Raw genomic sequence first — 13,629 nt, 5'->3', positions numbered from 1 at the left:
TCTAGGTGCACCTCCAGAGTGTGTTTTAAGACCTATCACTTAGATTCTTCCCCTATACCCTGGATGCTGGTGGAGTTGCAGACAGGAATATCTTTGAGAAAGCAATGCAGTGCAACCATAAATTAATGTGAGGAAAGGACCAAAAGAGACCTTACCTCAAACTTCTGGATGACACTAGCCAGCTGGGAAGATTTAAGGCAGGTTTCATCCAGCAAAGCCAAATTCCGATCAAACTGCATAATGTATGCTGTGTGGTGGTTGAACCTTGATTCTCTGGAGAGAAAAATGTCAGCCACCTTCTGGTGTTCCTCCCTGAAGCCACATAAAGAGAAGAACAAGAAATAAATAACAAAAAAGCCCCACTGGTTACACAAATTCTATTCATCAGCCCCATAACAGGGAATGACATTGCAAGCGCTCAGCTACAGCCTGGGTTTAACTGGCAGGAAATGAGGAACTGCACTGAAGTGCTGGCCATCAGCTTGAGCCGCTAAAGAATGGTCCTTCTCTGATGCTTGTCCCTTCACTATAAGTGCACCTATTGCAGAAAAACCTTCATTTTGGCAGAATATCTTCCTTGGGGGAGATGGCTCACATTTCTCTAAGCAAATTTTCCAGTTCTTTCAGAGGGAATGAGGATCTTTGTTTTGGGTTCTGGCATTAGTGGGAGAAAAGCTACATCCTCATATCCTTTTCGCGTACAGCTCCTTTCCCACCCTGACCCCTGCCATCTCAGGACTGCCATTCCACTCCTGTCTACTCAGCACCCAATAGTGCAGCATTTAACTATTACCAAAGAGAAATCCCTAGCAGGAAGTGAGCCAGTCCATACCCAAGGCTGCAAAGACACTGCTGCGCATTGCAGAATTGCCTCTGAGTAAAGTCCATAGGCATGTCCAGGCAAGGGATTGTGGTAATGGGCCAAGAGAGTTGCTTTGGGAGTTTCAGTCTGGTAAGAGAATACAGCAATGAGAATATAGCCTGGGGAGTAACAGCTAGAGCCGGAGTTGGCTATGGGGCTGTGGGGCTTGTAGTACTCGGAGCTAAAGTCAATGCCCATTTTCACTGACCGTGCATTTTGTACCCCGGTAGCATCATTGCAAGCTAGGAAGACTGGGAACAGGCAGCTTGTGATTTGTTATCTAGTATCTTCACTTCCAGAATAGCTCTAACAATTCACTGTCATTTCTAATGATCCTTTGGCAAACAGAAACCAACACACAATGCCTCTGTTCGTTATGTGCTCTGATTTGTAATTGTAAGGCTGATCAGGGCTGCCGTGCTGTGAATGCAGGATAACTACGGTAGGCATCCTGTTGCGAAAAGCTGAAGTAAAGTGAGCCATAAATGAGAACGACTGCTGATTGGCTGGAATATAGTGGGGGTGGGGCTAGGGAGCTATATAACTTGCCCCAGCTTTGAATGAGTCAGAATAGCCTGGGATTTGGGGCTTAGTAGAAGTCTGCTCTGGCTCTTTGGGACACACATGGGGGCTCGGGTGTTAGCATGGATTAGGCAGAGATTTCTCTCAGTTATTTGAGACACCAGTTTGAGGCTGGCAGAGGCCTGACCAGCTTAGAAAATATACTCCATCTCTGAAGACCTAGGTAGAGCTTGGTTCTACTGTGGACAGATTTAGTCCATTTAGGGAAGCCCCAGTTTAGGCAAAGGTCCTTAGCAGCCTTGGAAGCTTCTGTTTTAACCTTGGAAATTCAGCCAAGGCAAAGTCTTATCCTCATTGTGTCAGGGGCTCCCTTTCCCTTTAGCTGAAAACTATATTGTTAGAAAGCTGCTCTGGGAATCTCTGTATCTTAAGTTAATTCAGTTTTCATGGCATCTAAAACTGGGGAAAAACCTTTCTTTCTTTTTTTTGTGAGTGTTTTGGAGGATTGTCTCCCTCCCCCCTTTTCCATTTGTGTGGCGGCTGAGTCTGTGGCTCACTTTTCACCCATACTCTTCCGCTTTTTGACAATCATTTAGAGATCTTGATCACTTTGAGTCCCAGGGTGCTAGGCACGATAGAAACAGATTGGAAATGACAGTGCACGTGAGCCGGGAGTTACACACATCTATCAAGGAGGTTACTTGGAAGTTCTGGGATGTACACAATGGTTTGTTACTGTACAGCTGCTTGGAAACTTTGAGATGCTTGTATTTGGAGTGGGGGATACAAAAGCAGTATGTGAACATTTCAGATATGAGAATAAAATATTTTTCCCAAACCTACCGTATCTCTGCAAGCTTAGCGCTCCTCATACAGCATACTTGTTAAAGAGGCTTAGCTTGTTCTCCTTCCAGAAGTGTGGTGGCTGAGTAGTTAAGGCATCTTGCTATACCTCTGTTGGTATGAGTTTAAACCCTGCCTTGGGTTTATGGCAAAGGCCACTTCCAACTATAAATGAGTACTTGATCACATGGGCTGGGGAGTCAAAGAGTACTGGATGTGATGCTGGCTATAGAAAGTGGTGTGCCTTAAACATACAAGTTCAATGGGCCATTCAGTTTGCGTAGACATCTTCTTCTGATGGACTCTTAACCTTCCTGAAAGTACTACACAGACAAGGAGAAGCAAAGTGTTTTCAAACTTCTGAGGATGAGCTGAAGCCATCAAGCCAGGCAATCACTTACCAGTTGAGGACTCTCTCTTCCAGCTCCCCCAGGATCTCCTGGTGCAGCATATAGATTTCAGGGAGCTCACTCAAGCCTTGCTTCAGCTTCGCTTCCTTCTCCTCACTTTCATCCTCATCCCCAAGCACTTTCAAGACTGCCTCATAGAAATCCTGTGAAGAGACATACAGAGTCCAAGGCAAGAGAGAATCTTTAGTTTTTATAATCAATCTTGAAATTCCAAAAATTCATTTATAAAGAGCCAAGAAACCTTCTAGGGAGCACAGGATGCACCACAAATATGGATGTCATGACTGAAAGGGGAGTAGAGCACAGGATACATTTTCTTCCATCCACTTGTTTCACAGTTACTGTTACCTTCAGGTTAAAGGGCATAGAACTGCCAATCCCAGGAGATACTAAAAAATGTTTAGTTGTCTTCTTAAAAAAAGCCCAATAAAATAAAATAAAATAAAATAATAATTTGAGTTTCTTTGCATTTACTTTCTGGTTTATGAACTTTTTGAGAGTACTTGGTACTTCTTAAAAAAAGCCCAATAAAATAAAATAAAATAAAATAATAATTTGAGTTTCTTTGCATTTACTTTCTGGTTTATGAACTTTTTGAGAGTACTTGGTACTTTTTGAGAGTACTTTTTGAGAGTACTAATGCATTTTCATGCATTTCCCAGACTTAAAATTAAAAAGAAAAACAAAAGCCCTGATTTTCACATCACTCCATGAATCCAGCTGCTGGGCCTTTATGGAAAACCTGAAATATCTTGTGGGTTCTGATAAGATATCAAGAACTGGTATCACTGAATCCAGTTCCATACTTATAGAAGGAAGAGTAAGGAGGGGGTAATATAAATTCAGCTTCAAAAACAGGCATTTCCAATACAGAATTCAATGCAACTGAGTTCTATTACAATATATTTGGAAAGTGCCTTTCATCCCAATATGTTTTATTAATTATATGTCCACAGGAATAATTTTCCCTAGTAGTGAAAAGCAGGCACCTCCAGTGTGGAATATGCAGATATTTAACAGTGCGCAGCAAATTATCCAGCAGTTTAGGACTAAGTGAAAAATTACCCATCCAACTGATACTATTAGAGGAATTTACAGCAGGTCTCAGATGGGAAGATAGTCAAAGACTAGGGCTAGAAAACTTATTCTTGCAACTCATGGTATAGGATCAGTTAGAGCCATCTTTTGAACTCCAGACACCAAAACACCAGACATTCAGAGTCTATTTAGAAAACAAAGACAGCACAATATAATAGTCTTAGTACCTGTTCCTATAGTCTCATTATGACATATCACTCATCATAATTAGCCTTGACTTAATGGTAATTGCTACCAACATCAGGCTACAAAATGTGTACATTCCTGAAATGCCATCATGACACTAAATACAACAGAATGAATTAGATGAAAGAAATCAGTGAGACTGGTATCTTTTATTTTTCATGAAAAGCAGTGAAGTCCATATGTTACACTGATGGAAATATAATGAAAATATAACTCACATGACATATGGGAACCCAAATTTAAGTCAGGGGTGGGCAATTATTTGGGCTGCAGGGCCACTTAAGGAGTTTTGGTGAGCTGTTGCAGGTAAGGGGTGGGGGGTGCTGACCCAGCCTGGTGCAGCACGAGGGGCAGGATGGGGAAAGACGGGGGCAATTGATCCTATCTGACCATGGGTCCGTTCACCCTGCACCCACTGCTGGTTCCACGGGCAGAGACATGGCTGCCCCCTGGCCCTCCACTGTCATTGCCTCGCCATCTCAGCCCCAGCCCCAGTCCCAGTCCCAGCTGCCTGTCTCACTCCTGAACACTGCTCCCTGCTTGCCCGTGGCCCCATCTCATCCACCCAGCCGAGTGCACCCTGCTTACCGGAGTCCTGATTCGGTTCCCAAGGAGACCCTACCCGCCTGCCTGCTCTGTCCCATGCCCCGGTGGTCAGTGCAGGGAGAATGGGCTGAGGTTACTGGGCAGTGGGGCTGGGTCTGGCAGCAGCAGCAGAGACTGGCGGCAGCAGTTGGGCAGAGTGAGGCACCATATTTAGCTGCTGCACTGCCTGTGCACGCTTGGGAGCAGCAGGACCGGGTGCACATGCCACGGTCCGGGCTACCCCCCACGCCTGGACCAGGCAGGACTGAAGGACCTATTACAGGCCAGACAGAATCCCTCAGTGGGCTGGATCCAGCCTGCAGGCTGTATTTTGCCCACCCCTGGTTTAAGTGGGCTCCGAACGCATGATCACTCTGAAACGTCTTACCACAGAGTTTTCAGGGAGAACTGCCAAGCCGGACAGAGTAATTGGGATTATAAATCAAATTCCCTAATGTTGTTTCTTCTCTTCCTTTGATATGGATGCTTGTTGACTTCTGCTCATCTCTTTTGTTTTCCCAAAGACTCTAACTGTAAATATGTCGAGGTAATGCTTTGGGGGTAGCCAGGGAGTGCATCTTTTGAGAGTGTATGAGACGCAAGGCAGGAGATGAATTACCCAAACTGCTAAAGCCATGGGTTAAACCACCTAAATGGTGTTTGTTTTATGAAATTCTGGCAGCCAAGTTATAGAAATCAAAATAAATGCAATGGTCCAAGAGCATCACTACTGTAATGATATTGGAGTCTATACAATTACACGAGGGTTGAATTTGGGGTAAGGCTGTGTGAAGTGTCTAATTTTCTCATAAGACCATTAAAAAGCTCTAGTGGTTTTTCCTCCTGTTTTTCTTTACTTCAATTCTACTCTACAGCCACAACTTTGAAGTCTCAAACACACGCTTCTTCTGTCTAATGTAGTGTTGTGTTGCTTAGTAGTGCTCAGTCCTGTTGCCTTTTCAGGAAAAGGAAAGTGATTCTGTGAGTCGCCTGTTAGGCAAAGTATTATATGTAAGATGTCCTTGTTGCATCAAATTCATCTACTAAATTCAGTGGATATAAGGACAATAATGGATAAATAGCATTTTTTTTCTGCTCAGGGTTGACTAGAAAACAAAGCTACCTTGAGAAGCTACTTTGATTTATCACTTCCAGATCCTCTGTGCTCCTGCTGGTAGGTAGGAAACTATGACCTGAAGGAGTTCAAAGTCTGAGAAAATTCTAAATGGCCAGGCAAGGGGCACGACTGCGAAACAATACTCCAGCACATCACTCTTGAGTGTTGCTGCTGATACTATCGAGAGAGTGCCTAGTCTAGAAATACCAGCCTAGTATTTCTGAATAGCCTAAGAGTATCCTGAGGAACTGTTTATAGATACAGCTGGTGTTCTTGATTTCCCTAAAATGGATATATTCAGAGATAAGTCTGAGCCAGGCAGCTGGGTCTTCCTTGGTCTGGACCAGGTAGGACTGTTGCAGCAGAATTTCCTGCTTTTGCCAATCTGGTCTTGACAGGCAAAATAGCTGGACTGCACATTTTCTGTGAAAATAAATGAGCAATGGAGAAACTGGCAGCACACTCCAGCTGGGGATGAGTGCAGGAGCTGGACAGCCATACGGAATCACTTAAAGTCATTCGGAGCCTTTTCCAATCTTTCCTTTGCATCCCAATCAACAAGCAAGTGTCTGGAGTTTTTATTGCAGAGGGAGAGAGAGAGAGATGGAAAAAAATAATTGAAAAGCCAGCTTGAAAGACCTATGTTAACTGTGGGGTCTGAAAACTTTTGATGACTCTTCACAGAGTAGCAGCTGCAGGTGGGGAGGTTGCAGAGCTTCCTGTTTCATAAAGAGATTATCTGTCCTTATTTGACCTTCCTTTGCTTGTGTGTGTGTGTGTGTGTGTGTGTGTGTGTGTGTGTGTGTGTGTGTGGCTGTAAAGTGAGGGGGCTGCTGCATTAGCTGTTGTCATAGCTAACCAGCCCCTTGCACACATGTGAAGCCAGCATGGGGATACAGCCTGGTAAGTCACATAGACAGACACTGAAAAAAACTGTTTGACCACAGGCGATCCTGCTTCTTTCATTATGGTTCTCCACCCATAAACCTCTCCTCCTGCCCTGACTCCAGCATCGTTTTTGTCTGCAGAAATTTTGTACTGTGGAAGTCTCAAAGACACACTAGCAAACCAGATGCTGTCAGGATGGGGATTGTTTACTGGTTTAAATATGTACCTAGCATCCCTAGGAATCCTGCTGGGAGAGCTGGGGCAAGAGTTGTGAAGCATCAGACCAGCAGGCCTGGTAATAGAAACCCTGTCTTCACAGAACAGGTTCAATTCAGGCACAATTAGATCTTCCTTCTTGCACACTTCCCCATGAATGTGTATTAAACTTGGCCCACATCAATCACTTTTAGGGACAAAACAAAGTTCAATCTCCACAGTTCACTGTACTCATCTGCTGAGTCTTTCAGCAGTGCTGGCTTTTGCGATGTGGCTATTTGCACACCATGCTACAACCCCCTTAGTGGTGACTTTTAAAAAGCATCCATATCACAAAAGCTATGATGGTCCACATTGGGAACCTTGGTTGTAATCTAAGAGAAGCCTCAGATTAAACGAGCCATTGGAACTAAACTATCCTTCCATTCAAAAAGGCATATCCTCCAGGAATATGATGAAAGGGCATTTGGTGCACCAAAAAGGTACAAAACAGGAAGACAAATGGTGTGAAGACTTAAAGTCCCTCACTGTGTATACATGATCGGTACTGACGGGAATGCATGAAAAGAGCATACTGGGATTTCAATACTGGGAGTTTCTTCACGAGGCTCTACTGGAGCACGCTTCCCAACACAGCCATGCTGTCTGACAAGTCCGGGTCCCGACATCAACGTTTAATTCTTATGTAGTGATGTTGCAATGTAGTGTAGCAATGTTGTGTTGCCCACAGATCTTCTACCATTTTTGTAATAAGTCAGCCAAACCTTTATCAGTTTTCAAATGTCTTCTTTAAAAGTGGTATTTAGTGGCACCTAGATTCATGGATTATAAAGCCAGAGAGGCAACTGTGGTCACTACATTAATCTACTGTATTAATACAGGCCATAGGACCTAAATTAATTCCTAATTGAACTACAGCACATCTTTTAGAATAACATCCTAACTTATTTTAAAATTGTGGAGAATCCACCACCTGATATAAAGGCTCTATTTCATTGCATCCTGACAGCAATACATAGGATGAATAGGAAGAGCCGTTGAAAGTACGAGAATATAATTTCAGCGAAGGCTTCAGTGAAACTGTAAAGACAAAACGATTCATCAGTTAACTGGAACCTCACTGGTATCATGCGGCACACGAGATTATACAGCAAGGCATGGTAGTGCTCATGATGGAACCCAGGTCTGCTTTCTACCAGCCCGCTGCTTTAACCAAATGACCAAAAGTTGTCAGCATGCACCATTTCAGTACATTCAAACAAGCTGTGGTTTGCTTTTCAGTCAGAGGCAGACGCATACAATATCCTAATGGTGTGAGCAAATCTATGCCATGTGTATCTTTTTTTCACACGCTACTGTGCAAACAGTGAGTTATTATTAAAAACAACATTTCAGGGATCTTTTAAAAAGACACATTAAAAACACTCTGTGCTTGCCCATTAAGCCCATTCATCAGGAAGAAAACTGCAGCTGTTTTAACAATCCATGAGAAGGTGATTCTGCTGAGTGAGTTAATAGACATGGCAGCAAGATTTTTCCACTCATAGACTGTTTCCTGGCCTTCTGCCCCACTGTATGTGGTGTGGCCAAATACTCCCTGAAAGGAAGCAAGGGCTCAATAAAAAGAAAATGCTAGGGTCGTATATCTCATTAAAAGATGTCATGCATCTTTTCTCCAGTTCTGAAGCAGCACTGGGTAGGCTGAGATTCTTTCACTACCTGGGAATCCCACTCCCCAAAAGTCAAAGTCTGGACTGCAAACTTTTATGGCCAAAAAAGAAAAGTCATCATAATATTTATTTAATTATGTATCTGTCTGCAATCCCTTTCCTCCTTTGCTTTCATAGCTTGGCTGTGCCCCTGGTATTAATGAGAATTGCTGAGATACCGCCTGAAAACCTGTTGGCTCCATTTGTATCCATCCAAGTGGTCTGGAAAGTTTACATATTAGAGATGCGCATGAAGGGAAGACCTTCCACAAAGCCTGGTAATCTCCATTTATAAATGCCCACAAACTCTGAAGATGACCCACTCAGTTTTAACATAGGTTACATCCAATAACTCGATGGGCCAGATCTTTAACTCCTGTTAATCAGTGTAGTTGCATGGATTTAGAGTGCTGCATTCCTTCCAAACAGCTGAAGAGATTATAGTTGTGATCTGAATGCTGATGAAAGGAACGGGATTAACACTATGGAAATCTGAACTATTCTTGCTGGAGAACTGGTACACAATATTCAGCGAAGGAGCAAGCTTCTTTCACCCTGAACATAGAATTCTATGGGGAAGAGAGAAGTGTATTTTCTACAGTCTATTCATTCCTTGGTTTCTGTGTGGCAACAGCCAATTAATGCCACTTGTAGCATACACAGCAATTCACATGTCACAGGAACAAAACTCATTTTGCAAACTTCCCCCAACAGCCGTCAGAAGCTTCGTCAGCCCTAAGTAAATTCAGCTCAGGGATTCTCCATCAACTTTGTAGGTGTTTCCTCATGTGATTTTTTTTTTTCATCAAAACTTCAAAAAACTGGCCAGATCTAATTATCAAATCTGTGCCCTAGCTATATGATTACAGCATTGATACTTCTATCACAGCTATTGCATTCCATTCCAGGTCCAATTTAGTGCCTTTCTGGGTTCTGCTAATTGAATGAATCTGCTAACCTTTAAAAGTTTTTCAGTCACTGTGAGTACCCAGGTTGGAAAAGGGAAATAATTCTAAGGGTTCTTCTTGTCCATTTTGCCTGGAAAAGGATACTCTCTGTGATTTACATATCTCAGATCTGTTTAAGTAACTGATTATAATGTTAGAGGTTGGTTAGCCAATCTAAAGAACCATCTATAGAACTATATCTGTCCATTTTATGCCACAGAGGAACAAAAGAATAACCACCTTCCCACTTCCGGCTCAATGAATTTAATTAATCATTAACTTCCTACGTGATTATCATTAATTATCAGAGTAATTATTTAATAGTAATTGTCGGGGGAGCCAGTCTCCTAATGATTAATACCAAAAAATGAAGCGTAATAGTGATCTCTATAAACACGCATTTCAGAAAAAAATTATGCCATTGCTGAAAGTGCTAAGTGCCTGGAAAGCCATTAATCAAAGGTAAAGTGCTTTTGCAGTCTCAATAACTCTAATCAATCATGGCACCTGAAGGTCTCCAAATTCATCATCTGAAAATCACAGCCAACCACATAAGGTACCAGCCACTGAATCTGATAATTTCCTGCTGGGTCAAACTTCCTTAAAAGAGGCATGAACTAAAGCCACTCACTTCCAGGCTGCGCTCCTGATGGCTGATTCCAGCAAGAACTCAATCTTGTCTTCAGCTATGTGGGCAACTGGACCTGCATGTACATTGTAAAAACTGCCCTACTGCTTGCATATGTATGTAAAAGCAAATGACAAGCTGGGTAGGTGGTACACCTTCACTTACAGCAGTCAGGCATTAAAATTTGCTTCCCTGAGGCAAATCTTTTGCCTTTAATTTTTGGTGCATACATACATACGTACTTGTGGTGTGCACATATAACACTTTCCACCTGAGGATCTCAGAGAACTTCAACGTTATTCATGAACTGAATTTCTCAGTACTCTTGTGAATAAAGTATTATTACCTCCAGCATCACTCTGATACTACCCTGACAGAAGTCTTAGAAATAACTAAATTAGTTAGCTTTTAAAGAAGAGGAAAATGAAGCAAAGAGAAGCTATCAGAAAAGCAAAAAGAATTAATGGCTTTTTTCAATGGTGCTTACATTGGCAATTCTCAGGAAATAATTTCCTAGGAAATGCACACACACAATCTCTGAGCCTTAATATCTGCTGAAAATTTAGGCTACATATATTTTGGACCTACTTTACTTATACTTATGTTACTCTATGAGAATCTCATTGACTTTTTCAAGAGTATTCATAGAATAATGAACTACTCAAGAAGAGGAAACAATCCAACTCCTCATGTTTATTTGTACATATATACACAGCTGATTAAAAGGTGCTATAGGTATACAAAAGAGCACTAATAATTACCATATTGTTTCACATACAATACACACCCTTTTTTTTTTTTTCTTTCCCAAAACCCAGCTGCTGGAAATCAGAGTATGTATTACATATGACAAGAGCTGTCCTGCTGCTTCCCAGCAAAAGCAAAAGTAAAGTCTTCATGTGATCGACAGAGAGCAGAGCAATGACTATGCTCAGCTGCTACTAGTCAGTTGCTTATTACAAGGGAAGATATATTTTTTTTCACTCTTCTTTTCAAAAACAAGGAACATGTCTTATTCTAGGACATGCTGCATGTGAGAAACGTGGAATTCACTTGAGTAGTAGTTTTAGGAGCCGTGACTTTTGATATAATTGTGATCCCCTGGATTTCATCTTGTCTAACAGATCATCATTAAAGATTCACTTATAAAAATGCCCCAAACTTTGTTCATTTAACAAATTTGCACATCAAGCCTACATTAGATGAGAGGAGATTCCTACGACACTGGGCTAAGTTTGCTTTGGTGCAGGATGCAAGCCATCAAATGCAGCATTCCCCACTAGTATGCTAGTGACGAATACTCAAAGACCAGTATGCAAGCTAGTTACATCTCAACCATTTTGTGGTGTTTTTTTTCCCCCCTCAGGTTTCTACTATTTAGCTCCTGTTGGGCTATAGCATTTAACCTTCTGTGACTGCAGTCAAATAGAACAAAATTGTTATCTCTACTGCACTAAGCAACAACCTCAGACAAGGGATGAAGCCAGCAGGAAAAGCTACTTGAGATGCTTATAAATTCTTTCCGTTGAGGTATTAGTGGGGTTTTGTGCTATCCCAAGCTCTCACTGCTACTGGAAAATAATGCAAGGTAAAGCAATTCTGGTTGAATCCTGGATACCTGCCTGTTTGTCTCATGCACAGATAGAATAGATTATGTTACATTAGAAAGAAAGTCAGGGAGTTTGAAGGGAAGAAAAGATGAAAGAGAGATGCTGGACTAAAGACTGCTTCAAATAAGAAATCTTGCAATGTGACTGCCAGTATCACGCAGGGAATGCTAAGCAATCACTTAATACATCATCATTATAATTGTGTTATTAATTCTTCTGGTAGAGCTCATTGCGTATGAGATGCTGCTCCATCATAATGGCAGTTATGATCCCTGTATCTCAGCCATGTAACTGGGTGCAGAGAGAGAGAGAGAGAGAGAAAGACAGTACAGCACCAAAATAAAGAAATGGGGAAGGTGCTAACCAGCAACAATATTACAATGGGGTTTGGTAATGCAGGTTTAACTATGTAGATAGATGGGTCAAGAGTTTGTACTATTCCAATTCCTTTTCAGTCTTGCTAGATGTGGGAGAAGCTTCATAAGGGTTCCCTGTACAATAGCGTGCAGGGTTGGAAAGGTGCAGTCTGGAGCAGCTGAGCAGAATCTGCAGCTGTGCATTTTCTCCTACCTACAGGACCTTGGACATTAGGCTGAATGGGCTGGAGCACCTTCAGGTGGTCCCATGCAACTCCACTGTAGCAGCTGGGCCACCAGGGCGTGAGTTGCAGCCTAGAAGGCAAATGGGATGGCAGGAGCCAGCAGAAGGTGCAGGAATGCTTTCAGCCACCTTCTGCCGGATAACAGCAGGCATCCTCTTGCAGGTGCACTGGTGACATAGCTGTGCTGGCAGAAAGAAAGGGCCATGTCTCTCTGCCAGGGAGCATTGAGGGTAGGGACACTCAGTTTTTCCAGTGGAATGAGCTCTCTTGGGGGCTAAACTCTGTTATGCAGACCAGGCTTAAGTGAGGTATGTAAAAATGATCTTGAAGAACTAGTCCACAATACAACTATGCCTAGTGCTTTCCTATAAGTCTCCAGGACTATTCTGTTTCTGGGTGAGATCTGTGAGCTTTCCAATAGAGAAGGGAAATTGAAGGAACTTAACAGAAAAAAGGGGGGCGGGGTGGGAATGAGCTGACCGGATACATGAATGGAAAACTGCAGCTGTTTTTCACGACTCTGTTCCCAGGTGGAGAAACTAAAATTTCAGCTGCAGAAATCATTTCTATACACAGAGAGCTTTCCCCAGTTCTAACAAAACTCCTGCCTTGTTCTCAGACTTACGGGCTTTACAGTTGATAAAGATCTGCATATTCAAGAAATCGCCTCATGTTCCTATACATACAGTTTTCCTTGCCTCCAAAGGATATTCTTTCAACAAACAAGACAAATATTGGGAGAAATCATTTCAGCCCTTGGAAAGAGCTAGGGGGAATGTAATTTAGAGGGCATGAAGTTTGTCCAAAGTCTGCACACAAACTGATCATAACAATAGCCTAAACTGGAGCAGATTTCCACAGCTACCCTCCCATCTAACATGGTGGTGTGGCCAGCAGGGCCCAGCATGTTACAGGATGCAATGCTCCAGTTATTCTGAGCATCTGTATTGTATTCTGAGCAGATCTTCATGTTAAAACTGAGAGCAGCCTTGGGCTTCCTCCCATTATGGTGTGAGGCACATTTGCCTTGCGGATGGCACTTTGGGGCATCCTCATTATGCCCATCAACTTCCCTCCTGGTCTTGAAATGGAAAATGGCACCTCTAAATTAAAAAGCAGCCCATCTATGGTGGCAGAATGAGTGACCCATGCACTCCACTGCAGTGATCCTCTGAAACGTCTCATTACTGAGCCCAGCACAGACAATGCCAGATGAACGGCAGGAAATTCTGACTATTGCAGCAGACACAATTAGTCTCTTATCCTGCCATTGCTGGGTACAATCTAGGTCAGGGACCCTGACCTCAGCGCATGCACACACACACACAACACACACACACACAACTCTCTCTCGCTCTCTCTCATCCAAAATGCTGCAATGAATTCAAGAACTGGCAAGCTGAAGTG

General features: G+C 42.6%; 1 protein-coding gene across 3 annotated transcripts in view; it reads right to left on the bottom strand.

Moving 5' to 3' along the window:
• The window catches only part of FGD5 (FYVE, RhoGEF and PH domain containing 5), a 149,686-nt gene that overhangs the window by 50,595 nt on the left and 85,462 nt on the right, over positions 1-13,629 (bottom strand). For all 3 annotated transcript variants that reach the window (XM_090022683.1, XM_090022685.1, XM_090022684.1), the window contains exons 6-7: positions 2,629-2,780; positions 156-312 (exon numbers count right to left, since the gene is read on the bottom strand). In XM_090022683.1, the coding sequence (XP_089878809.1) occupies positions 156-312; positions 2,629-2,780 (309 nt within the window). The remainder of the gene's footprint in view (positions 1-155; positions 313-2,628; positions 2,781-13,629) is intronic.

The sequence above is a fragment of the Crocodylus siamensis genome, chromosome 11 (assembly GCF_052110815.1).
Source record: "Crocodylus siamensis isolate JL-2025a chromosome 11, ASM5211081v1, whole genome shotgun sequence".
NCBI classification, from domain to species: Eukaryota; Metazoa; Chordata; order Crocodylia; family Crocodylidae; genus Crocodylus; species Crocodylus siamensis.
The sequence above is the reverse complement of the archived record's forward strand: the minus strand, read 5'-3'. Positions and strand labels throughout refer to the sequence as shown.